Consider the following 27,021-nt stretch of genomic DNA (forward strand, 5'->3'; position numbering starts at 1 on the left):
TTCCTCTGTTCAGCACAATGCAGAGGGGAGAACTTGTAAATTCTAGCCCCATCAGTGTGCAACACTGTAAAGCACTGTAAAGCCCTTGGCACATGCCTCGAGAAAGTTGTATCACTCTACACCACTGTAAGAGTGAACAGAAACTGTCCACAACAGAAGTCAAGTATGTATCCAGGCAAAACCACTGGGGGAATTTATGCAATCTGTCCTGAACATTGGGTATCAACCCTACTAGTAAAAAGAGCCATGAGACTATTATTCAGCCAAGATGCACCCTATCCCTTTCATCCCTGCTCTCTTTGTAACCCATTCCCCAGACCCAGCTCCATCGTCACACACCTGCCTCGGGTGCAGGATCACAGCAGTCAGGACTAGAACTGGCCAGGATGTAGAATTTCAGTGCCATGAAAAAATGTAGTTTCCAGAAAACTGTTCCTCCCAAATCTAGACGAACCCTCCACCCCAAACTCAAATTTGGTCCCGGTATTGAATTTCCACAATAGTTCATTTGAGAAATGCGGAAACGTTCCCGCAGAGAGAGCATTTCAGTTTTCCGAAAGAAAATATGCAAGAGACCCAACCCTGGACTGCCAGGGAGCCATAGAACTCGATAGCTTCTGAGGAGATTGAAGCTGGCCAGCCGGAGAACCAGCCACCCAGGGTGCTGGCCAACCTGGGATCCCTGGACTCTGGGCTGTCTGTCTGGGAGCCTGACACGCCAGCCAGCCTGCTTCCCTGCCTGGTTTCCATCGGAAGTTTCGACAGAATCGAGACTTCCCGCTACGTCACAGCTTTCCCCGGAGAATGCTGCTCCATGAGAAAATTTTCAGCCAGCTCTAATCAGGGCGTTTGTTTCCATGTCTCCCTAACGAAGGAGGCTTGCCCATAGCTGGGGCGCTGGCAGAGCCATGATCTGGAAGGAAGGAAGGACACCTCCTGCTGCATGCTGGGCTGCCATGGAAGTCTCCTGTTCCCAAGACTGGGATGCAGACGCTCCCAGAGGATTTTCACACTTGGGGAACTTGCCTCTCTCACACGTTGGCATCCAGGGCTGGGTTTTCCCAGCTTATCCTTTTCCCTATGTCTTACACGTGTCTTGCAGCTGCTGCCCAGTGCTGGAAGTAGAGCTGGGGCATTTTTTTGTTCTTCGGCCCAGACTCACCCCAGCCTTCCAAGCCCCATTTCTTTGGCCATAGAGGGTAGCCTGGGACACCCACCCTCAAGCTCCATCAGTGACCCGCCCACGTTGGTTATTAGGGTTACAACAGAAAGACGTGCAGCACTTGTCCCAAACATGCATGCCGCAGAAAGCTCCTGCACCTCACCCCCATGCATGGCTGACCCCTGGCTCTTCAGCACCAGAATCCCAGCCCCATTAACACTGGAGCAGAAAGAGACCAAAAGCCCACAGCCCCAGAGGTGTTTAGGAACCTAACAGCAGCCACGAGAGGGTGAGATGCACAAAGCCAAACCATCACTCCCTGTCTCCCAGCCCCATTCCCATCCCAAAGCAAGAGACCAGGGGCTGGGGATCAGAAGGGATCACTAACCATTGCTGCCCTGCCACTCCCTGGGTGATAAATGCCCTCCAGGTGGCTCTAGGTTAGATTCATATTCCATTCTGCTCCAGCTAACTGGGAGTGGGTCTGGGCCCCCCAGTCCCTGATGTCAGCCCCCTCCCCACATGCCCTGCTCCAGGGTCCTGTTCACATTCAGCGGGAGTTGCCTGGTGACCAGTTTCAGCCTTTGGCAACCTCCTGACAAGGGGGCAAGGCCCAGCTCCTCACAGCTATTGAGGCCCCAAACTCCCAGGATCTGGGCCTAGGTGTTGTCTGACAGGATCCAGCCTCCCAGTCACACCCATTACACTTACAGGAGCCAAGGACAGGGAGGGCCCAGCCCGCGTTTAGGGCCTGGACAGATTCTTTCTTCCCATGCCACCTGCTGCCTCCTCCCCCGCCCTCCCCCCTCCCGATTGCTGAGCGGGCTCATTTTGTGCGTCACACACACACAAAGCTGAATTTAGCGCACGTGAAGGGTGCCAGACTGATGTCTCTGTGGGTGACGCCATCTTGGCAGAGAATGGGCACTGCCTGGGCAGGTCAAGCATCCCAGGCGAACCCTGCACCAGGGATATCCGGCTGTTCCAGCCAGGGCTCCAGCCTATCACTGAAGCAGGGGCGAGGGGCCACAATCCCTACTTTGGGCAGATCCCCTTGAGCCCTTTGGGCAACACAAAGGGGGCAGACACCACCTGCGAGTCCACTGCTGGAGGAGGGCCCTGTGGGCATTGAGCCAGCATAACCGGTTAGCCCCCCGCCCTGCAGCCCCTGGCACAGTCTGGGCTTAGGAGGGGGAGTAGCGGCCGCTCCCTGGACTCCAGCTATCCAGAGATGGTGCATGGTCCCTGTGGGACCGCTGCTAGCAGGTGGAAGTTAGAACAACCCCTAGAGCTAGGGCAGCGAATCAGGGGCCACAACTGGCTGTTGGGTTCCATATTTTCCATATTTTCCTCCTTTCCCTGCTCCTGGGCTGCCCAGGGGGGCTGTTTGAAGGAGTGGAGCCATCCTGTGTTAGCCCCCCGGGTTCAGGGCTCCTTCCCTGCTTTCACTGGACTCCTGCAGTCCAGCTGGGAAGTAGCCAATGGAGCAGCCACAGTGGCCCTCCTCCCTTTCTTGCAATGCGGCAGGTGGCCACTGGGTGAGCTGCTGAGGAGCTGCTTCAGAGCTGGGAGCTCTAGGCTGGGAGATGTCCAGCTCACTTTAGAGCTCCCCCAGAGCTGCTCAGGATGGTGACCTAGAGGCAAAAGGCTCCATAGTTCCTTCCAAATCCCCCCTGAGCCGTCTGTCCCCACCACTGTCTGAGCTTGGACATTAACTGATCTGCCACTGGCCACAGCACTGGCTTAGCTGCTCCGCCTCAGGCCAGCTGCTGGGACATCCCATCCCCACCTGGCCGTTGCCAACTGCCCGGACGTGCAGTTTATAGAGAAGCAGTCCCAGAAAGGCAGCTGCTCTCAGCTCTCTGTAGACCAGCCGCGGTGATGGGGCCAGAGGGGCAGCTCCAGCAGCGGGATTGATTTATGGGGTTTGTTTATTTCCTGACACCATAAATCTTTAATCTGCGGAGACAGGGGACCCGGATGACCACTCTGTTTCAGGGTCAAGATTGGGGAGCTGACTGCTTGGCAGAACGGGGAGCTGAACCACTGGACAAATGCCCATTGCACGCTGGGCCTGGGGCAGGGCTGGAGACGAAGCAGGGGCCTATTTCATCCTGAATCGCTGTGGTTGCATTAGAGGACCCTGAGAGGAAGGATGGGCCAATAGGTAGATCACTCGCCTTGGGCTTAGCAGCCTCTGGGTCAAGTTGCTGCTGTGCCACAGATTCCCTATGTGACCTTGGGTAAGTCCCTTTGTCTCTCTGCCTTGATTCCCCATCTGTACAGTGCCCTCCGTCCCAGAGGCGTTGGGATGCTTAAATACAATGAAGAGTCGAAGGTGTTCAGGTACTACCCAGGGAACATATAAATATGGGGAGATATTAAATGGTAGAAAAGGGCGGGGAGGTTTACCCAGTCCCCTCTCCCAGTAGAAACCACAGGCTCCAGAGTGCGTGTATCGGTCTGGCAGAGCACGCTGGATCTCCTGCTAGTTGATAATTCTCTATTGAGATCTGTCAGTTGTTAACTCATTTCTTTTGGGCCCACATTCATTTTGTGTAGTGCTAATTCTTTCATCAGAAAGTCGTGAGGTACGATGTCAAATGCCTTCTGGAAATGTAAGTATATTATATCAAGACAGCTGCCTTTATCAACCACACTTGGAACCGACTCACGTCTGTCTGACAAGATCTAAATTCCATGAAAACTATGTTGGCTGGTATTAATTGTATTTCCGTCCTCCTTTCACTTTTTATTGATAGCACACCATATCAGCCATTCCATTATTATGCCTGGGGTCAATGTCAAGCTAATAAACCTTTAGTTATTCAGGTCATTCTGTTTACCCTTTATAAATATTCTGCTTCATTCAGTAGCCAATGAATTCTCATTTTTCAGTGCTGCATCACTTTGCAAACTTCACACCTCCTAGCTCACCTGTGATGTCGGTGGGTGATAAGCCCCATTTTACAAATGGGGAAACTGAGGCACGTGTAGTTAAATGGGATCTGCCCAAGATCACACAGCAAGTCAGAATTACCACCATGATTATTTCCCAAGGAATGGGAAATTTAAGGTTGCTACAGCAACATAAACATTAGCAAAAATAGAGTTACAATTAAAAACACCTTGCCACAAAAAATATGGAATTGTTCCCAAAACTCTGAAGACTGTCACAATTCATATGTAGAACTATTGGGAAATAATTTTTTTCCTGCAATTATTTTTTTGAGGAAAACAACATTTTTTCAGCACATTGTTTTTAAAGGACTCATCAAACGGTCCTCTGTGAAAACAGAATCTTTTCCCACCAATATTTGCATTTTATCAAAACTCCAATTTTTGGCCAATTTTTTGGCCAGCTTTATTCATACGCAATGAAGGAGAAATGTAGACATATAAACAGGTTTCAGAGTAACAGCCATGTTAGTCTGTATTTACAAAAAGAAAAGGAGTACTTGTGGCACCTTAGAGACTAACCAATTTATTTGAGCATAAACTTTCGTGAGCTACAGCTCACTTCATCGGATGCATACTAACCACATACAATTATCATACAAAGTGTATGATAATCAAGGTGGGCCATTTCCAGCACAAATCCAGGGTTTAACAAGAACATCTGAGGAAGGGGGTGAGTATTCGCTTCAGGTTGGGGGGCTGTCTGTAGGCAAGGACTGGCCTGTCTCCCAAGATTTGTGAGAGTGTTGGGTCATCCTTCAGGATAGGTTATAGATCCTTGATAATGCGTTTGAGGGGTTTTAGTTGGGAGCTGAAGGTGACAGCTAGTGGCGTTCTGTTATTTTCTTTGTTAGGCCTGTCCTGTAGTAGGTGACTTCTGGGAACTCTTCTGGCTCTATCAATCTGTTTCTTCACTTCTGCAGGTGGGTATTGTAGTTGTAAGAATGCTTGATAGAGATCCTGTAGGTTTTTGTCTCTGTCTGAGGGGTTGGAGCAAATGTAGGCCAGTCCTTGCCTACAGACAGCCCCCCAACCTGAAGCGAATACTCACCAGCAACCACATACCACACAACAGAACCACTAACCCAGGAACCTATCCTTGCAACAAAGCCTGTTGCCAACTGTGCCCACATATCTATTCAGGGGACACCATCCCAGGGCCTAATCGCATCAGCCACACTAACAGAGGCTCGTTCACCTGCACATCTACCAATGTGATATATGCCATCATGTGCCAGCAATGCCCCTCTGCCATGTACATTGGTCAAACTGGACAGTCTCTACGTAAAAGAATAAATGGACACAAATCAGATGTCAAGAATTATAACATTCATAAACCAGTCGGAGAACACTTCAATCTCTCTGGTCACGCGATTACAGACATGAAAGTTGCGATATTACAACAGAAAAACTTCAAATCCAGACTCCAGCGAGAGACTGCTGAACTGGAATTCATTTGCAAATTGGATACAATTAACTTAGGCTTGAATAGAGACTGGGAGTGGCTAAGTCATTACACAAGGTAACCTATTTCCCCTTGTTTTTTCCTAACCCCCCCCCACCCCGATGTTCTTGTTAAACCCTGGATTTGAGCTGGAAATGGCCCACCTTGATTATCATACACATTGTAAGGAGAGTGATCACTTTAGATAAGCTATTACCAACAGGAGAGTGGGTTTTGGGGGGGGTGGGGGGGGAGAAAACCTGGATTTGTGCTGGAAATGGCCCACCTTGATTATCATACATATTGTAAGGAGAGTGATCACTTTACATAAGCTATTACCAGCAGGAGAGTGGGGTGGGGGGAGAGAAAACCTTTCGTAGTGATAATCACCCATTTTTTCCTGGTTTGTGTGTATAAAACCGTCTTCTGTACTTTCTTCAGTATGCATCCGATGAAGTGAGCTGTAGCTCACGAAAGCTTATGCTCAAATAAATTGGTTAGACATATAAACATGAACATTAAAATGTCCAGTTGCAACCATAGCTCCCCCACAATGCACTGCAGCTACCAAGATAAACTTGGGTCTATTCTGCTCTACATCAGCAAAAGTATGGAGTAACTCCATTCAAGTCCTATGTAGAATTGATGTAACTGAGCTCAGATTCAGGCCCATGGTATTTGAGATGCGGAGTTCCTGAAAGCCAGTTAGAAAAGAATGAAACCACTCATTTCAGCCCAGAAAGTGCTGCTGTATCTTCAGTAACTATAAGTGCTTTGCACTAAACCACACAAACACCTTTCAAGGTCTGTTGCACACCCCTCTTCAAACTGCAGAATGTTAATTATTGAATTATGTTGACATGACACAGAGAAATCGGTTTTGTATCTAATCCTCAGCTGTAGCAAAGACATATTTTGCTACAGAACATCCTGTACTATGTTAAAAATATATGTAAATAACTCTGCAATCTGGCCTCAATAAAGCCTAAATTAACACACTGTGCTTTCATTAGCCGTATTAGCCATGGCCCAGATAGAGCTGATTTCCTGTACAGTATCACAGTTTACTAAGCGCTAAACCCACACCAAGAAAAGGAGGTCAAAGTTAAAGCCACCATTAAAATTTTATGTTGAATTATTCCGCCTGCAATGCACTGAAAATCTTTTCACGCAAAAGGTGTTACGCACATAGCACTATGGGTGCAGAATTATTTTCAGCCCCGAAAGCGACATGCTTAATCCCGGGTACCATGAATAGACTCCAGCAATGAACATGTGCCCAAAACATTGTGAGCCAAATCCTGCCTCGTTTGCTGCCCCAAAGGCAGCATGAAGCACAAACTCCCTCCAGGTTCTTCTAGAGGACTCAGTGCTTGAAAACTGAATAGGGACCAACCGCAGGACCCCTGGAGGGATGGGGAGGTTGCAAAGGAGTAATGGGGAAGGGAGGCGGGTCCCACAGAAAGAAGAGCTGTTGATTTTTCTCAGTACAAGCTCTGAGCTGGGTTGTGAAACAACTACTGGAATCAAAAGAGTTAATATAACTATGTGTTATACCCTGCTAACCATGAAGCTGCCAATTTCCCCTACTTTAACTTAAACGCTGTGCCACAGGAAACCCCCCAATACCTTGTTATTCTCTCAGCGTATAAATGATTTTTTTGCTGGTTCTATAGACATGGCGGCTGAAGGCCACAGTGAGTGCATGTCCTTCCACCAGGGCTCAGCCTCGAAAGACCCCACTTCAAGCTCCTTGGCCCATTCAGTCCTTTCTTGACCAGCAGATGGGCCATGTTTTCAGAGTGGGTTTTATAACAGGTGCTGCAACTAGGGCTGGTTGAAAAATTTTCATCCAAACTGTTTTTAACAGCAAATTGGCTTTTCAGCTAAACAAAATTTGTCATGAAAAGTGTCTGCCTTCTTTGAAAATTGTGTGGGTTTTTTTTTTTTTTGTCAAAAACCCAACATATCTGTATTTAGATAAGTAGTTGTAGTGCCTCATGGGGGCTGTAGTTCAGCTGCCTCGTGTCCTCATTCTCCTTCATGAGCCAGATTCCATGGTCAGACTACATCTCCCATGATGCACCATATCCAGGGACTCCCAAGATACAACTGCCTTTTTCACTCTGGGGGGGATACCATGTTGCATCATGGGAAATGTAGTCTGACCAAGGAACCTGCCTTATAGAGGGGGATGGGAGTATGAAACAAGTGAACTACAACTCCCATGAGGCAATTGCAGCAAATTTCCTAATTGAAATATTTTGGTATTCACGCACACACACATACACACACCCCATTTTCCAGCCAGCTCTAAACATAACTAAGCAATTCATTATACATAAGTTGGCAGGAAGCTCTCATTTATTGTCACAACTTTTGGTTCCTTCTCACCCGGGAGAGCTGAACCACCCAACTGAGACTGAAAGTCTCCGCTGCTTCTCTCCGATTGCAAGTCCACCCAGGCCCGCTTATTATAATCCACTTTGCACTGGAGTGTGAAACACAGGTATCCCCAGAAAGACTCAGACCCAGGATAGGGCAAGCATTTTCCCGGTCACACCTATGGTCAAGATAGTCCAGTTCCTGGGCTCGCCTTCACTAGGGAAAGAAGTATGTTTCTACAATGAGATAAGCACTCGCACATTAGTTGTCTTGCTGTAAAACCTGAGTGGAAACAAAGCAACCTTGATAGAGGGATAGTTGCACCTCAGTGTAGCTGATTGAGATGGAGAAGGAGGGTTTAAGGCAGGAGTTCCCACACTGTGGTACATGAGCTTAATGTTCCACCCATTTGCTTCACAACAAGTTTTTAAGAAGGTTGGTGCAGTTTCAGAGCCAGCGGTGTGGGGTTTAACCACAACCAGCTACAGCAAGGTAACACTTCCCTCTGCCTCGTCTCCAATAAGAACTTGCAGCCCTGTGGCTATTTCAAGTTAGCTATCTCGTAAGAGAGACCCCTTTTTTTCCTAGTGAAGAAACAGGCTCTGACAATGGCCAACAATGACTGCTTCAGAGGAAGAAAGCTCTCAGTGTGTTAGGGGATAATGGGATGCAGCAAGCAGCTGGGAACGGGAATGGGATACAGTGAGAAGCTCCTGTATCCCACCAGCAACAAATCCCCTGGCCCACCATACCCCCGGCTCTGCAGGGTTCAGTCCCTTTGCTCTGTTGACCAAGGGGTGCTGCGGGTGGGAGGTCCATGCCATTCACTTTGGGATCTCTGTTAACCCTCTCCCCTGTCTCTCCCAGGTCTCCAGTGCAACGCCTCAATAGACCTGATTGGTACATGCTGGCCCCGGAGTGCTGTGGGGCAGCTGGTGGCCCGTCCTTGCCCCGAATACTTCTACGGAGTCCGATACAACACCACAAGTAAGGCATGTGGGTCTGAGGGGGCAGGGGAGGGAATAGGAAGGGGGCAGCAGCACCAGGGTCACTGACCCCCAGGGCTGAGTTTGGCATCAGTTGCACACACACCGAGCTATGACAGGGCAATGGGGCAAAAAGAAAACCCCGTTCCTGGCTACCAAAGAGCTTCTGCTTCATTTGCGGTTGGCATTGGCACCTGCCCAGCACATGAAAGGTGGGGCCGCACCCTGTTCTCACTGTGCCAAGCCCAGCAACAGCAGTTCAGTCAGATGTTTCAGGCCATCTGTTGGGTGCTGTAGGTGTGAGGAGGGAACCCGGTCACCCAATGTGTGGTACCACATGGGAACATTGCCACTCTGGCTTAAACCCAAGGCCTGCCTAGTCCAGGAACCTGTCTTTGGCAGATGCTTCAGGGGAAGAGGCAAGAAAGCCTGCAGTGGGTAGATGTGCCCCCCACATTAGGTTTCATCCTGGTATCTAATAGTCACTGATTGTCTTAAACCTCGGAACATGAGGTTTAACATCTCTTCCCAATTATTGTTAGCATTAAATATGGTAATTCTGGGAAGCTTTGTTACCATGTAAATGCCCAATCCTTTTTGGATTGTGCTGAGATCTTGGCCTCAGAAGCATCATGTAGCAGTGAGTTCCACAGGCTAATCCCCTTATGTGAAAACATTTTTCCTTTGACCTGTTTTGAATTTGCCACCTTTCAATTACATTGACTGTTCCCTTGTCCTTGGGTGAGGAGACCGGGAGAACAGAGGCACCCAGTTCTACGTTTGCTAGCCCATTCATCCCCTTTGTGTAAACAATGGGCCTCCACGTTCTGACACTTGGCCAGTGCTAGCCACTGCTGGACACCAGGCAAGAGGCTACGAGTCAGAGAGTTTACAGCCAGAAGGTACCACCAGATCATCTAGCCTGACCTCCTGCACAGCACAGCCCACCAGCACCACCCAGCACTGGCACACTAAACCCAGCAACCAAAATGAGACCAAAATATTACAGCCCACCAGAATGGCGTGTGGGGGCAGGAGGGCATGGCAGTGGCAATGCTTCTGATAGTCCTAGCCAAATTGGCAACTTCTGTTGCATGGGATGAACATCATCTTCCTTCGCTGCTATATAGCCCTTTTCGTCCATTGATCTCAAAGCACCTGACAAAGGAGTTCAGCAGCATTATCCCCGTTTTACAGATGGGGAAACTGAGTCCTTTTTCCTAACCCATCCCTTCTGGGGTGCAGTTCATTCTCAGGTGCTTCTGCAGGAATGGCTCCCCAGAAAGGGGATGGGTTAGGAGGAAAGACTTAGTTTCCCCACCTGTAACATGGGATTAATGCCGCTACACTCCTTTGGGAGGCTGACACTCTGATGCACTACAGTTCTGCACTTAGAGAGAGGAAGGATGGTCTTGGAGTTAGAACACTGAGTCCGTGCTCTACTACAGACTTCTCTTGTGGCCTTGGGCAAGTCACTTAGTCTTTCTGTGCCTCAGGTCCCCTTGTGTAAACTAGGGATAGGAGCACTGTCCTACTTCACCGAGGGGTCATGAGGAGTTAAAGACTGTGTGGTGTTCAGATATCATGGTGGTGGGAAATAAGCACTGCAGGTCCATATCAATGTGCTTGAGAGAAAGAGTAGTAAGTTATTATCTAAAGTGCCCGGATCAGCCTCAGGAGCAAAAAGATGGGTAGAAAGCTGGTCTGTCCCCCTGTTTTTATGATTGGTCACGTCCTTCCAAAGAGAAAAGGAAAGTGTAAATGCTCCAAGCTCCCCCGGACATAAGGGGCCTGAAGGGAATTGTTTTCTGCTTATTCTTGTTCATGACATTTTAACGAAAATTGCTTGAAAATGGCTGATGACGTTTGCTGAGCACCACAGATTGGGAGGTGGGGGGGACCTCAAGTCTGGTTAATAGCTAAGGCATGGAGAAGGGTATCTTTTTTCCCCATAAAAGTGTTGATAATTGTCAACCAAAAAAAAACTCCATCAGAAAGATGAATTATCCCCAGCTCTCCCAGGGAACAGGATAGTGGGTTTACATTTTGTTAATGTTCTTAAGCTGCTGATTATCATGATTGTACACACGGCGTTATTTTTAATGATTTAATGATGAGGCCACCTTTGTGATGTCAGCTAGTTGTCATGGGGACTTTCTGGCAATGCTTCTTTGCAAGGCCACATAGATTTGTTTGTTTGATCTCTGGGGTGACTTCATTGTTGGGAAGGTAGGTTTGCTTAGTGAAATTGAGCAGGTTTGGTTTCCTCCTGCCTGGCTCTGCTTTGATGTCTTCATTGTTTGGTAAAGCATATTACAGTGCCTCGCTGGTGGCTTTGCAACCGAGGCCCCGCTAGCCATCCTCTTCAGTTTATTAGGAGGGGAGATGAGCTCTCAGACAAAGGACTGTGCAAAAAGATGTAAGGGATGCTGGTCACATTTTCCTATCACTTCCATGTCCTTTGGGTTCCCATTTCCTTACAATTTCATGAGCTACATTTATATTAAGTGAGGCTGAGCAATAGGGTGAGCCTCGGTCATTTCAGAGCTATCTATTTATCTGAGGTCCCCATTATCTTAGTATCAGAGCCTCTCACAGTCTTCATCCTCACAACACCCCTGTGAGGTCAGGCAGTGCTCTTATCCCCATTTTACAGATGGAAAAGAGAGGCCTCAAACATATTGAGATTTCTCATTAACACTGATTAAAATGGAAGGCTAAAGTTGGGAATCTGGGTCCACCCAAGTCTGGGGCTGGAGCCTTGACCAGTGCACCAGCCTTCCACATACCCGTCATTTGAAAATTTCTGAGCATCTTGGGTCTGCGGAGCAGGGCAGGAAATCTTTCACGAGGTCTGCAACTTCTGCTCAGGTGAGGAGGCCACGCGATCTCCCAGCGCAGCTGCCTCTTCTGTAATGCCTTTGGAAAAGAAGCCAGCCAAGTGAGACACATGTATTCAAAAAGTGATCTCCTGACTGTTGTGAGTCTGACTAGCATGTTGTGTGTCAGCCTGAGTTAGACCCCGATCCAGCAAACACGAGTCGCCCCTACTTAATCATATGATCCCATGGACATAGATTCTAAGACAGAAAGGGACCAGTCCGATCAACCAATCTGACCTCCTGTATAACACAAGCCAGGGAACTGCCCCAAAATAATTCCTAGAGCAGATCTCACATCACTGGCACTTCTTGCCTTGTGCCAGGGCTGCCAGATCGGGCCCACAAAATGGGACTAGGACTGGTGGGAAATCTTGTACCTAAACTATTTTTCGATGGCAAGTTGTGTGTTTGGCTAAATGATGCTCTTTCACCACAAGGAAGTGCTTTCCACAGAAAATTTCCAAATCTCATCGCAAACACTTTTGGGCTGAAAATTGTAGTTTTTCAGCACGTGGAATGTTTTCTTATATTTGATTTTTGGAGGAAAAGTCCACATTTCCCATGGGGGGCAGTGGGAAGAGGCCATTTCTTCACCAGCTCTAAATGTGAGTGGTTAGAGAGCGCCTAAATCCCATTTTGAAAATTAAACTTAGGCTCCTAAATCAGTTAGGTCTTGCAATGCTAAGCACAGCAACGCTAACTACCTTTAAAAATCTGGGGCCCATCCACACAGTCCACAGCAGCAAGCCTCCCAGCCCAGATAGACAGACTCGGGCTCGCACTGAAAATAGCTGTGTAGACATTGAGGCTTGGGCTCTGAAGCCTAGGGAGGGGGTGGGCTTCAGAGCCTGAATTCAGCATCTATACGGCCATTTTTACAACGCTGGCTCAACCCCCACCAGGCCCAGTCTGCCAGCCCAGACTGGGAGGCTCGCTGCCGTGAGCTGTGTAGATTTATCCTATGTGACTTGCCCAAGGTGACACAAGAAGTCTGTGGCCCAGGAGGGGACAGAGCCCAACACTCCCAAGTCATAAGCTAGCCGCTTAACCACTGGTCCATCCTTCCTTAAGAGGGAATCACTGTGGTTTTATTCGAACAGAAGCTTCCCCCCAATTCCTTTCTCGCTGCAGCAATACTGTCCTAGCCTCGGCACTGTGTGTTGGTTGTTTATTATTATCTATTATAGCAGTAGCGGCTAGCAGCTCTCATCATGGACCATGACCCCATTGTGCTAGGTGCTGTACGAACATAGAACAAAAAGACAGTCCCTGCCCCAAAGAGCTTCCAGCGTGACCAGCCCTTAGTCTTGCCTTGTTGAAGCCGATAGCAGGACCCGTGGCCCAGGCATTTTGTAGCTCCTCAATGAGTGCAATCAGCATGAAGAGGAATCCTTTGCAGAGCTGAGGGTGCCAGTTCTGACAGCTGGTGCTTACACCCACATACTCGCTTCCGCTCTCTCCCACTCAGCAGCCTTCCCACACAATAGCTCCTCCGCCACTTTGTCCTTCACCACATCCCGGCACCTGGCACTCTCGGAATTAATGTGCCCATCTCCCAGTGCTTTGCAATCACAGCTATTGACCTGGTTCGGTTAGTGGGCGTCAGGAGACCTGAGTTCCACGCCCAGCTGTGTGACTTTGGGCAAGTCACTTTGCCTTGAATCCTTTTATGGGCCTGTGAATTGGTTTTGTGTGTGTGTGCTTGTGCATGTGTGTGTGTGTGTGCGTGCATCACTGCAATCTACAGAGTAGAATCAGAGCTACTCAGCTGTGTGTCTTAGGCCCAACGCTGCTACTAGCAAATGAAGATTTTCCTACAGCTCAGTGTCAGGGGACCTGGGCATTGAAAGTGTGACAGGCTGAGTACCTAGCCCACTCTTACCACTAAGCTCTGAGTAGCCATCTTGTGCAGCATAGTGACAACCAGGAAGCTCAAGGTGGCTCCAAATTTGCAGTGCTGTTTGAGACCCCCTTTGGAGGCCCCACTTTTTGTTTGTTTATCTTTTTGTGGGACTTTTAGAATTCACGATAGCGAAAGTGGTACAGACACCATCCAAGCGTCCCACAAACCTTTACCTCTCCTAGTCTGACCTGCATAGCACAGATCTGTACATTTCACCCAGTTACCCCTGTATTGAGCGCAATGACTTTGGCTAGACTGAAGCATTTAAGTCCTCATGAGACTAACCGGCTGCGTGCCACAGACAGAGTCCATGCCCGAGGCCCCTGCATTGGCATGGAATTGATTAGGTGCCAATCTGTGCCCAGTGGGAAATTCTTTACCAACTCCGCTCTGGTGATCAGTGTGACCCTGAGCATGTGAGCAAGACACACCAGCCAGGCACATAAGAAAGAGTCCTCTGTACCTCACGCCAATCTACTTCAGTGTTGGCCATGTCCTGAGTCCAATTCAGTTTCATGGGTTCTCTCCAGATTTTGCATCCAGTTTCGATTCCTCACGGAGCCCAGGGCATTAGGAGCTGAGAGGCTGTTTTAGGTGTAGACTAGTCCCAGTCTTGCAAAAGGTAGCAATTATTAACCCAGTGGGCTGTGAAACACACAGTAACATTGCACTGGCTTCTGACAGTTGTATCAGTACAGCACCCCTCATGCACACAGAGAGAGAGAGAGAGAGAGAGCTGGCACACACATATACACACACACACACACACACACATTGCTGACAAAGTGCCTCACCCCTAACTTGCAGTACTCCCTGCTATTCCAGTCCTGGGCTCCCCAGGCAATTCTGCCAATACAAATCTGATCCACAGTACCTGGTTATTACAGTCCTAGACCTCTCCTGGACTGACTTCAACTCCTGTGTTGAATTATGCTGTGAACAAACCAGCTACACCATCGTTCATTAGTGGAGAAATGTTGCCATTAGGACTGTCAATTAATTGCAGTTAAATGCATGCGATTAAAGCAAAACAAATTAACTAGATTTTTTAAAAAAACAGTCATGATTAATCACAGTTTTAATGGCACTGCTAAACAATAATAGGATACCAATTTAAATTTATTATAAATACTTTTGGATGCTTTTCGACATTTTCAAAGATATTGATTTCAGTTACAACACAGAATACAAAGTGTACAGTGTTCACTTTATATTATTATTTTAGATTACAAATATTTGCACTGTAAAAAGATAAAAGAAATAGTATTTTTCAAAAGAAAAGGAGGACTTGTGGCACCTTAGAGACTAACAAATTTATTTGAGCATAAGCTTTCGTGAGCTACAGTTCACTTCATCTGATGCATTCCTTTTTCCATTCCATACGGCTAAATTCAGTGCCTTGCATAATGACAGGTTTCAGAGTAGCAGTCGTGTTAGTCTGTATTCGCAAAAGAAAAGGAGTACTTGTGGCACCTTAGAGACTAACCAATTTATTTGAGCATAAGCTTTTGTGAGCTACAGCTCACTTCATCGGATGCATTGCACTGGCTTCTGACAGTTGTATCAGTATCCGATGAAGTGAGCTGTAGCTCACGAAAGCTTATGCTCAAATAAATTTGTTAGTCTCTAAGGTGCCACAAGTATTTTTCAGTTCACCACATACAAGTACCGTAGTACAATCTCTTTATCATGAAAGTGTAGCTTACAAATGTAGATTTTTTTGGTTGCATACATGCACTCAAAAACAAAACTAAAACTTTAGAGCCTACACTTGTCCTACTTCTTGTTCAGCCAACCGCTAAGACAAACAAGTTTGTTTACATTTACGGGAGATAATGCTGCCCACTTCTTATTTACAATATCACCTGAAAGTGAGAACCAGGCATTCGCATGGCACACTTGTAGCCGGTGTTGCACGGTATTTCCGTGCTAGATGTGCTAAACATTCGTATGCCCCTTCATGCTTCGACATTTGTAAGCTGCACTTTCACTTTCAATATATTTGAAAATGTACAGAAACATCCACAAATACTTATAATAAATGTAAATGAGTATTCTATTAGTGCTAAACAGTGCAATAAAACTGTGATTAAGCATGACTCTTTTTGTTTCATCTTGCAATTAACGGCGATTATATTTTAGAATCGTTTGACCGGAGGGGCAACACGAGTGATGAATGCAATAAATTAACCTCAGGTTTCAGTTTGGGATCAGCACTGCCTGTCGCAGCTCTATGGCATTTAAGGGCATAAATTGATCCGAGGGGAGGTGATGTGCAGGAAGATGCCGTGAAATCATTACACCATTAATAACTCTGGGGGGAGGGGGGTTGTTTGTTTTATTTAACAAACAATCTAAGGGCTGTCTGTGTCCCCTGTGAATTCTCCATGGCTGGCACTGTAATGTGTGGTCTCTAATTCACATTCACAGATCTCTAATCACTAATCTAGCCCTCCCATTTGATGCTGTGTGTGAAGTGTGCATGAGAAACAAATGGCACGTGATCACATCTAGCAGCCAGAGACCTCCAGAGGGGGGTGAAAGGCCAATTTCCCCTGTCTAAGCCATTTAGCTATGGGCACATTGAGACCACGCTCATCACTGGGCTATCTGAGTGCCTTACTGCTGAGGCAGGGAGGGTGCCACAGGGTACCAAGGTGTTCTGTGTGCATTCACAACAAATGGCAAAGGGTTTGTGTCTTCATCCCACCGCAAAGCCGGCACTATGGAAGTGGAGGATGGCTGGCAGGAGGAAGCTAACCATATCCCGGCGTGGGAAAGGTATCGGCTTCGTGTTTCATTCAAGAGAGGGTGCCCCCACCTGGGGCCAGCCCTGAGGCTAAAGGGAGATCACCCCCTGTTACTCGACCCGATCCACTGCCTGCAGCACAGCACCCCCTGGCTCTGCAAAACGTGTGGTTTTGTCTGGTATCCCACATGGAGGACGCCATTGCAAGCGCGTGCCACTCCGCCTCCACCTGTGTGACCATGTGCACACGCATGTGAGGAGGTCATGCTGGGCAGCGCGGCGCACTCTTTGAAACAGCGTCCTCCATGCAGCATGGCCTCACCTGCACCAGGCTCGCAAGGTCATGCCAGCGGGGGCAGGGTCACGCAGGTGGGGGCAAGCCACGCCATTCCTGGACGTACTGGCCCATCCAGTATTCTGGGCTCTGAAACCCAGGCTCCAGCCCAAGCCTGAACGTCTGTCTACACTGCTATTTTTAGCCCTGTAGCCCAAGCCCTGCCAGCCCGAGTCAGTTAACCCAAGCTCTGAGACTGTTGATGAATCCGACTGCATGCGGGGAAGAGCAGAACAAGAGATTGGGCCCCAGTGTGGTTGGGGATGAAGCAGCTGAGTCTGGGGGACAAGGAGAGCTGCTGGCAATGTACTGATGAGAGGAAGCAAGGAGAAGAGGGCATCTCCGGATGATGAGGAGGAAACTGAAGCCTGGGGCTATTTCCTTAGGCTAGTTTGTTGGTTATTGGTGACTAACGTCCGCCGTGAACAAGGGGTTATTGAAGGTAAAGTCTGACTCAGATTGGTTTATATAGCCAAAGGGGAAACTGAGGCACAGCTCAGGGCCTGGGCCTATGACAGGGCCCTTCTGGGCTTGTAATCTCTGAATCCAATTTCTCTGATAGGGCACAAAGGCCTGTTTGCTAATAATAGACCTGCAATGTCCCCATCGCTCTATCACTCCTCTGGCGCTAATGCTAATAGGATGTTGCTTTGGGCTTGCCATGGGAGCTGTCTTCTCAGCTCGTGATGCCTAGAGTCATCCCCGTGACAATGAAATTTGCCGATATGCTAAGGAAGTTGGTATTGCAGGAAATAAGGCGCCAACTTCACATTATCACTGAGATAGTGTTAAAACAGACAGTGAATGATCATACGGGCGAACAGCCAGTATGAAGGGAACATTACCACCAGCCCTTTGCGCTAGATTTGCTTTTCTTTCTTTCCTTCTTGGCTCCTGCTTTCATCCTTGTTTGCAAAGAAAGTTTTTGAAAGAACAAACATGGCATTTACTAAGTGGCAACTGGATTTCCATGTTGAAATAATAATAATCAAGTAAATGAGTCAGTATTACAGGAAAAAAATCCAGTTGGCCTGGTGCCATGGCAACCTGAAAATCTCGCCATAGCAACTTCCAAATCTCTTTTTTAATCCTGTGCCATTAACTGTTCGATGTGTTTGTGTCTCTTTCCTCCAGACAACGGGTACAGAGAATGCCTCATGAATGGGAGCTGGGCAGCCCGCGTCAATTATTCCCAGTGCCAGGAGATTCTCGACGAGGAGGTACGAGCCCACAGACCATTTGAACCAGGTCGTGTTTGTTCCATGGGGTTGGAAGGAAGTGGCTGGAAGGGTGGTTAAGCACTGGAATAAATTGCCTAGGGAGGTTGTGGAATCTCCATCATTGAAGATTTTTAAGAGCAGATTGGACAAACACCAGTCAGGGATGGTCTATATAATACTTAGTCCTGCCATGAGTGCAGGGGACTGGATTAGATGACCTCTTGAGGCCCCTTCCAGTCCTATGATTCTGTGTTGCTATCTCTTGCTGGGAAGGGCTTTCTCACCACGTTAATTGATGATTCTCAGGTTGGATGAGTGCCTGACAGTAGGGGAAAGAATTAGTTTAATTAGCATGCATGTCTTCTCCTGAGCCCATACTGCTCTGGCCAAAACCCACCACCACCCTCAAGGGTGGGAGGGAAAAGGAATCACTTGAGATATTGGATGTATCAAATTTCCAGGCACCCTTGCTCAATTCTAATTACACCAGAGACCTCTGGGATTTTCACACAGGCCTCTCCACCAAGTGGGGCTGCTGGAGGCACGATGTGGTTGTCAGCCATTAGGTGCCTCCGCCTTCTTGGGCCCAGCACCAGCCCAGCCATGCATGGTGCCTTGCAGGCCGCAGGCCGGCCTGCCGACTCTGTAGAGGGCTCAGCACATCTGTTGGCTAAACACCTTCACAAAAAGGCTGAGAGCCATCAGCATCAATGGCTTCAGAAGGGGTCTATTACAATAGGGGACAGGTTAAATTATTAGTTACTGGGATAATTTCAGTACAGGCAAAATTTCTGGTGGCAGAACAAACTTTTTGGGTATACGTTTGATTATTTACTAGTGAGGCTACTGATTGGTCAAGATCTAGAAAAATATTACTTTTCCATTCCCACCCTAAGTTTGTTAAGAAGGAGAGGCTGAGGAATATTAAAAGTTTTAATTCAGGTAGTTTTGGCTAGCTTCCGCAAGCTATTCTTCAAGATTTTGTAGTCTTAATTTACTTAGCTGTCCGGCAATGAGGCAGCAAGGCAGAGGTTACTAGCACAATCACCTTGCTTGGTTGGAGGCTTTATTATGTCCTTAGGTGGAGAGGTTGTTTTCTTCAGGTGGAGAGGCTGTGCCTTTAAAGGCACTGTGGGTCTGTCAGCAGACAAAGGAGAGGTTACTGGCTTTTTACCTTGTCCTTCACTCCTGCTGTTCAGAAGGAGCAACAATACCAGAAGGAAAGATAGATTGATCATCAGTCGGAGAGCCATTACAGTGAGAAACATGGGCAGGTAGTCAATTCTCAGCACTTCACAGTGGTGTTGATAATTAACAGGACTTGATAAGGGTCTTTCAGCATGGGGCCAGGTCGGTTCCTCGCTGATAGACCTCTATGTAGCTCCAGTCTCCTGGTTTCAGCGAGTGACAGGGCTGCTGTATATAAAAAGACCTAACACATTTCATTAGTGCCTTACAATAATTAAGCATTGTTATTTATTAAATGACTGCCCATCTGAGCCAGGATCAGTGGGGCGCAGCCAGTAGTCGCATTGGGCGCCCTGTTAGAATTCATGAGGGCTGAGTCCAGTCTTTTGATTGGGAGTGGCTCTCATATTCATTAATGCTAATGGGAGGGCATTTGGCCACTTTAAATTTGTTTTAGCACAGGCCAGTTTTATTTTTCAAAATTCCATTTTGACGTTTTACTGTCCTGGCAGACTGCGGGTGGTGGGGGCAGTGGAGATTGTGTTGGATCTGTAAAGCTGCACATAACTTGTTATAATTTTTCCAATAATATTAGGTCCACTAAAAAGAAAAGGAGGACTTGTGGCACCTTAGAGACTAACCAATTTATTTGATGCATCCAATGAAGTGAGCTGTAGCTCACGAAAGCTTATGCTCAAATAAATTGGTTAGTCTCTAAGGTGCCACAAGTACTCCTTTTCTTTTTGCGAATACAGACTAACATGGCTACTACTCTGAAATCTGTCACTAGGTCCACTATCAGTGTTGCTACTCACAGATATGCCAAATTGTGGTACAAAATCCTTAAACAAAATTTTACAACAGTTTTGGCATCTGCCTTTTTTACAGGGAAATACATTACTAAAACTAACACATACTTGCAATTACAACATTTAAACATTTGAATCAATCTGAGTATTTACAAAAAGTCCCCAGGAAGGGGGATGTGCTGCCTGCCTAACCTTGACAGCTTTACCAACGCTATGTTGCTGACAGATTACACACTGTTGGCAGTATTGGTTAAAATATCCCTTTCTTTACAAATACCCTTGCTGATTGCAGGCAAAACTGAGGAATTACTCCCCATATTTTCCTGTATTTGTTTTATAGGCAGGTTAGATTTTAATGGCTTCTATTTTTATTATTTAGGTGATTTGCATTAACACAGACATTCTTGGCTTGCTTTTGGATTCAAAGTTATCAGCCGCTTAGAGACTTTGTCTCAAAAGGACACAATTAACTTTTAACTTTTAACTTTTGCTCTTAAACACACATTGATCTGAAAAGGGAAACACGACCCGTTTTGGCTCCCCTTTGGCAAAGTGCCTGTTGATTACACGGAGCCACGTTAAGACTTAGTGTGGGGCACCGACTACAGCTTTTATCTGCCATTTGTTACCAAAACAGATTTAAAATCCTTTTCCATTTTCCTGGCTTTGACTGCCCTGCTGCAGCCACAGCTTTGGTCTTTATTTAAAAACATTTTAAATCTTGTAAAGCATTAAGTCACCTTAAGGATTAAATGCTAAATACCAAAATTAAACAACACTCGTTTCTTTTGTTTGGCAAAAGTATTTTTTTGGTTTTACAATTTTAAAACAACACCTATTTATTTTAAACTTATAAAACAAAGACTGTATTTACCAGGAGTGGTTTTTAGCTAATTTGCCTAACTTGTTTATAGTTAAATGATTTTACTTAAATAACCGTTTGCCTGGATTCTTCCAGAGAAATGCGCCCTTTCTTCAAAGGAATGGCTGCAAAGAAACCAAGAATTTTCTTTTCATAACACCTTCTTTAACATTTGTACAAAGTTTCACTGCTTAATTTCCACCAGTAACTCCAGAGTTAACCTCTCACTTTCTTTTCTTTTAACTTTCTTAAACTGCGGTTGCCTGCGTGTCTGGGCCTGATCCTTTTTTGTTGTTGTTGTTGCATTATTTCTTTTCATGGGCACAGGCATTGTTTTACTACCAACTGAGCAAGGAGAGTGGGCTTTTTGACTAACCCCCCTTTTATTTATTTATACACACCTATTTACATACACACACATTTATTTTTTTACATCTAGATACATCTTATTTAACAATAACCTTAATTCTTTTACGTTTGGACATAATATAACCTTTTCCTTATTTGAGGTGGTAACAACCCCTCAGCACAGGTGCTTTGCAGGAAAGGATAGTAGCAGGACGAGGGACAATGGGAAAGGTAGGGAATACAGCAGTATTAACAGCACTGTAAAAAGGGGGGAGTTACACTCACTGACCATAGGAATAATGACTCATAGAATCATAGAATCATAGAATATCAGGGTTGGAAGGGACCCCTGAAGGTCATCTAGTCCAACCCCCTGCTCGAAGCAGGACCAATTCCCAGTTAAATCATCCCAGCCAGGGCTTTGTCAAGCCTGACCTTAAAAACCTCTAAGGAAGGAGATTCTACCACCTCCCTAGGTAACGCATTCCAGTGTTTCACCACCCTCTTAGTGAAAAAGTTTTTCCTAATATCCAATCTAAACCTCCCCCACTGCAACTTGAGACCATTACTCCTCGGTCTGTCATCTGCTACCATTGAGAACAGTCTAAAGCCATCCTCTTTGGAACCCCCTTTCAGGTAGTTGAAAGCAGCTATCAAATCCCCCCTCATTCTTCTCTTCTGCAGGCTAAACAATCCCAGCTCCCTCAGCCTCTCCTCATAACTCATGTGTTCCAGACCCCTAATCATTTTTGTTGCCCTTCGCTGGACTCTCTCCAATTTATCCACATCCTTCTTGTAGTGTGGGGCCCAAAACTGGACACAGTACTCCAGATGAGGCCTCACCAATGTCGAATAGAGGGGAACGATCACATTCCTCGATCTGCTCGCTATGCCCCTACTTATACATCCCAAAATGCCATTGGCCTTCTTGGCAACAAGGGCACACTGCTGACTCATATCCAGCTTCTCGTCCACTGTCACCCCTAGGTCCTTTTCCGCAGAACTGCTGCCTAGCCATTCGGTCCCTAGTCTGTAGCTGTGCATTGGGTTCTTCCCGTCCTAAGTGCAGGACCTGCACTTATCCTTATTGAACCTCATCAGATTTCTTTTGGCCCAATCCTCCAATTTGTCTAGGTCCTTCTGTATCCTATCCCTCCCCTCCAGCGTATCTACCACTCCTCCCAGTTTAGTATCATCCGCAAATTTGCTGAGAGTGCAATCCACACCATCCTCCAGATCATTTATGAAGATATTGAACAAAACCTTGCATATTGATATTGAACCTCCTTGCTGAATGCAGGAGGTAAGAACAAGTTGGATTTTCCCTTGGCCTGTTTTGATAGAGCATAAAAAAGAAGCTTACAAGAAGTGGAAGGTTGGACATATGACCAGGGAAGAGTATAAAAATATTGCTCGGGCATGTAGGAATGAAATCAGGAGGGCCAAATCGCACCTGGAGCTGCAGCTAGCGAGAGATGTTAAGAATAACAAGAAGGGTTTCTTCAGGTGTGTTGGCAACAAGAAGAAAGCCAAGGAAAGTGTGGGCCCCTTAATGAATGAGGGAGGCAACCTAGTGACGGAGGATGTGGAAAAAGCTAATGTACTCAATGCTTTTTTTGCCTCTGTCTTCACGAACAAGGTCAGCTCCCAGACTGCTGTGCTGGGCATCACAACATGGGGAATAGATGGCCAGCCCTCTGTGGAGAAAGAGGTGGTTAGGGACTATTTAGAAAAACTGGACGTGCACAAGTCCATGGGGCCGGATGAGTTGCATCTGAGAGTGCTAAAAGAACTGGCGGCTGTGATTGCAGAGCCATTGGCCATTATCTTTGAAAACTCGTGGCAAACGGGGGAAGTCCCGGATGACTGGAAAAAGGCTAATGTAGTGCCAATCTTTAAAAAAGGGAAGAAGGAGGATCCTGGGAACTACAGACCAGTAAGCCTCACTTCAGTCCCCGGAAAAATCATGGAGCAGGTCCTCAAAGAATCAATCCTGAAGCACTTACATGAGAGGAAAGTGATCAGGAACAGTCAGCATGGATTCACCAAGGGAAGGTCATGCCTGACTAATCTAATCGCCTTCTATGATGAGATTACTGGTTCTGTGGATGAAGGGAAAGCGGTGGATGTATTGTATCTTGACTTTAGCAAAGCTTTTGACACGGTCTCCCACAGTATTCTTGTCAGCAAGTTAAAGAAGTACGGGCTGGATGAATGCACTATAAGGTGGGTAGAAAGTTGGCTAGATTGTCGGGCTCAACGGGTAGTGATCAATGGCTCCATGTCTAGTTGGCAGCCGGTGTCAAGTGGAGTGCCCCAGGGGTCGGTCCTGGGGCCGCTTTTGTTCAATATCTTCATAAATGATCTGGAGGATGGTGTGGATTGCACTCTCAGCAAATTTGCGGATGATACCAAACTGGGAGGAGTGGTAGATACGCTGGAGGGCAGGGATAGGATACAGAGGGACCTAGACAAATTGGAGGATTGGGCCAAAAGAAATCTGATGAGGTTCAATAAGGATAAGTGCAGGGTCCTGCACTTAGGACGGAAGAACCCAATGCACAGCTACAGACTAGGGACCGAATGGCTAGGCAGCAGCTCTACGGAAAAGGACCTAGGGGTGACAGTGGACGAGAAGCTGGATATGAGTCAGCAGTGTGCCCTTGTTGCCAAGAAGGCCAATGGCATTTTGGGATGTATAAGTAGGGGCATAGCGAGCAGATCGAGGGACGTGATCGTTCCCCTCTATTCGACATTGGTGAGGCCTCATCTGGAGTACTGTGTCCAGTTTTGGGCCCCACACTTCAAGAAGGATGTGGATAAATTGGAGAGAGTCCAGCGAAGGGCAACAAAAATGATTAGGGGTCTGGAACACATGACTTATGAGGAGAGGCTGAGGGAACTGGGATTGTTTAGTCTGCAGAAGAGAAGAATGAGGGGGGATTTGATAGCTGCTTTCAACTACCTGAGAGGTGGTTCCAGAGAGGACGGTTCTAGACTATTCTCAGTGGTGGAAGAAGACAGGACAAGGAGTAATGGTCTCAAGTTGCAGTGGGGGAGGTTTAGGTTGGATATTAGGAAAAACTTTTTCACTAGGAGGGTGGTGAAACACTGGAATGCGTTGCCTAGGGAGGTGGTGGAATCTCCTTCCTTAGAAGTTTTTAAGGTCAGGCTTGACAAAGCCCTGGCTGGGATGATTTAATTGGGTATGGGTCCTGCTTTTGAGCAGGGGGTTGGACTAGATGACCTCCTGAGGTCCCTTCCAACCCTGATATTCTATGATTCTATGATACTGCTGCACCTTGGGAAGGGGTCTTGCTGGGTTTTGGCAAATCTTAATGGGTTGGGCCAACCCAATGCACCCAACCTGATTGGCATGATAGGCTCACAAGGCTTACAAGGAGGGAGAGACCTTAGCCAGCAGTTCCTGTTGCAGTGAGGAAGGGCTGAGGTTGGACTTCTCCTGTAAACTGCCAGGACCTCATTGTGAGTGGGATCAGGCACGTCCAGATACACACCATTTGAGGTACAGCAGATTATACAATTTAATTTACACAGCAAGTCTGTTCCCAAAAGGTTAGCAGGTGAACAAGGGCTTAGGAGGAAAGCATGACGGTCAAACAAAGGACCGATAGAAATGGACAGAGGTGAAGAGATGGAGTGGGGAATAAGAGTATTGCCCACCCCAACCACTTTTGGATCGACCAGGGTGGTAGGGACATTTACTGAATCCAAAAAGAAAAGGAGTGCATAAACCACCAATTTATGTGGTTAGTATTCATCCGATGAAGTGAGCTGTAGCTCACGAAAGCTTATGCTCAAATAAATTGGTTAGTCTCTAAGGTGCCACAAGTACTCCTTTTCTTTTTGCGAATACAGACTAACACGGCTGTTACTCCGAAACCTGTCATTACTGAATCCAATGGTCCATTTACTTGCAATAGTAACACACACCATCACTGGGTCCCTAGGGGAGGTGGACGGTGGGAACCTTGGCTTGGCCTTCCCCTTCTCCCCCCGCAATGGGCAACTATTACAGGGTCCCTGTATGTTCTGGAGCTGGAAGGTCATTAACATAGTTTTAATGTGGCTGTGAGAGTATTGGGTTTTACTTAAATTTTTATTTTTACTTTGTTTACAGGTGCTAATTTTTGCTCCAGTCAGCTTTCTTTGGGCAGGCTGTGAGAATTTTATTTAACAGCTTTTTTCTGATTTTATTTAACCTTTTTTGGTTATGGCCTGGATTTTGCTTGGGCCACTGAGCTTTTTTACAAAGGCAACTCAGTGTTTCCCTAGGCATGACCCTTCGTAGAAGGTGGTTTACATCTGCCCATGTAGGGTTATAACAGTTTATAACAGTTTTCAATTTCTTTTTTAATTTAACAGGGTCCTCTTTTATTTTTGGAAAATTTTAAAGTAAATTATACAATTTTGTAGGAGACCAAGGTGCATGTGCAGACACCGAGGTCTTATGACCCGAAGCACCAATGCCTGGGAATTGGCGCAAGGGGAACATTTTCTCAGTACAGGGAGACACTGTCTGAGGGGTGAACGTAAGGGGCTTCTGTTGTTTAATATTTTTTGCCGGCTTAGTTGGATTTAAATTCTTTGCCAATTTTTTTTAATCTCTTTTAATTGTGTTGTAAGTTTCTCCTACTCCTCATTTGAGATTCACAGCACTGTTTTTTATTTTGTTTTGTTTTTTCCTTCTGTTTTTTCATGCCAGTAGAAATATGCCTCACACTGACACTGGCCAGAAGCACACTTTTGAGGTGCACAATCTTGTCAAGGTCGAAGCTTTCCCTCTAAGGGAAACCATAACTTTAAATTATCCCAATCCCTGGTATACCAATTCCAATTTTTCCAGAAACTTGCAAGTGAACTAGTGTGTGCCTTTTGGCAGGACGGTGATCCTTTTTGACTCACCGGCCCCCATTTTAGCTGACGAGTGCAGGAATCCCTTTTGGACCCCCGGCTCCCAGAATCCCTACGGATCTTTTACTCGTCCCACTCGAGTAAACAAACAAAAGAAGGTTTGTGTAGGGCCTCCACGACTGTCTTACAGCCACCCTTAAGCAAAGAGCATTGGCTGGCACCGCATACTTTGTCGCTTCGGGTGAGGTGATCAGACCAGTCAGTGGCTTTTCAAACCGCCTCCAGGCGGAAACCAGAGACAGGGGAGGAAAGAGGGTACAGAAACAGACTGTCTGAGGATGGAAGGGATGGGATCACACACTCCTAGACCCAGACAGGCCCCTCACTGGTCATGAGCCCGGCTTTGCAGGGTGCTCGGGGTGTCTTCCTGTGACTCACACTCACACCGGTCTATCGACCTTCACTTTCACACTGGCACACGGAACCAGGTCTATCCACAACCTGCCCAGCCACCCTCAGTGGCTCTTCCCAGGGAAACCAAACCTGGATGGGACTCTGACCCACCCCAAGGGCGTCAGGCATGTCTGGCAGCAAAAGTCCAGATAGAGTGTACAACTTACCCAAGCCCAGAGCCTACGGGCAGTCCTCCACCAGAAACCCAAAACAGAGATTTCAAAAGGTCTCTTACCTTTCAGATGGGCCCTCAGTCTGGCGGAGAACTGCTCGTGGTCCTCCAGTTCTGGGGGTCAGCTGTCTATTCGAGTCACGGCACCAAGATTTGTGATGGAAAAATTAACCACGCGTTGTGTTTGGATCAGAACCAAGCCTGAGGCTCCTTTATTGATTACAAGTGCAGGGAGGTAACAGCTCTAAGTAGCTGCCCTGCCGTATACAGAAAATACAGGAGCTTATATTG

The 27,021-nt window shown here is 46.9% G+C and overlaps 1 protein-coding gene across 3 annotated transcripts in view; it reads left to right on the forward strand.

Moving 5' to 3' along the window:
- LOC125626773 (corticotropin-releasing factor receptor 1) overlaps positions 1-27,021 on the forward strand; it is a 135,346-nt gene that overhangs the window by 61,038 nt on the left and 47,287 nt on the right. For all 3 annotated transcript variants that reach the window (XM_048830185.2, XM_048830184.2, XM_048830186.2), the window contains 2 exons: positions 8,817-8,936; positions 17,938-18,023. In XM_048830185.2, coding sequence (XP_048686142.1) covers positions 8,817-8,936; positions 17,938-18,023 — 206 coding nt within the window. Of the gene's footprint in view, positions 1-8,816; positions 8,937-17,937; positions 18,024-27,021 lie in introns of those variants that run through there.

Source organism: Caretta caretta, chromosome 27 (genome assembly GCF_965140235.1).
Source record: "Caretta caretta isolate rCarCar2 chromosome 27, rCarCar1.hap1, whole genome shotgun sequence".
In the NCBI taxonomy this organism is placed as follows: Eukaryota; Metazoa; Chordata; order Testudines; family Cheloniidae; genus Caretta; species Caretta caretta.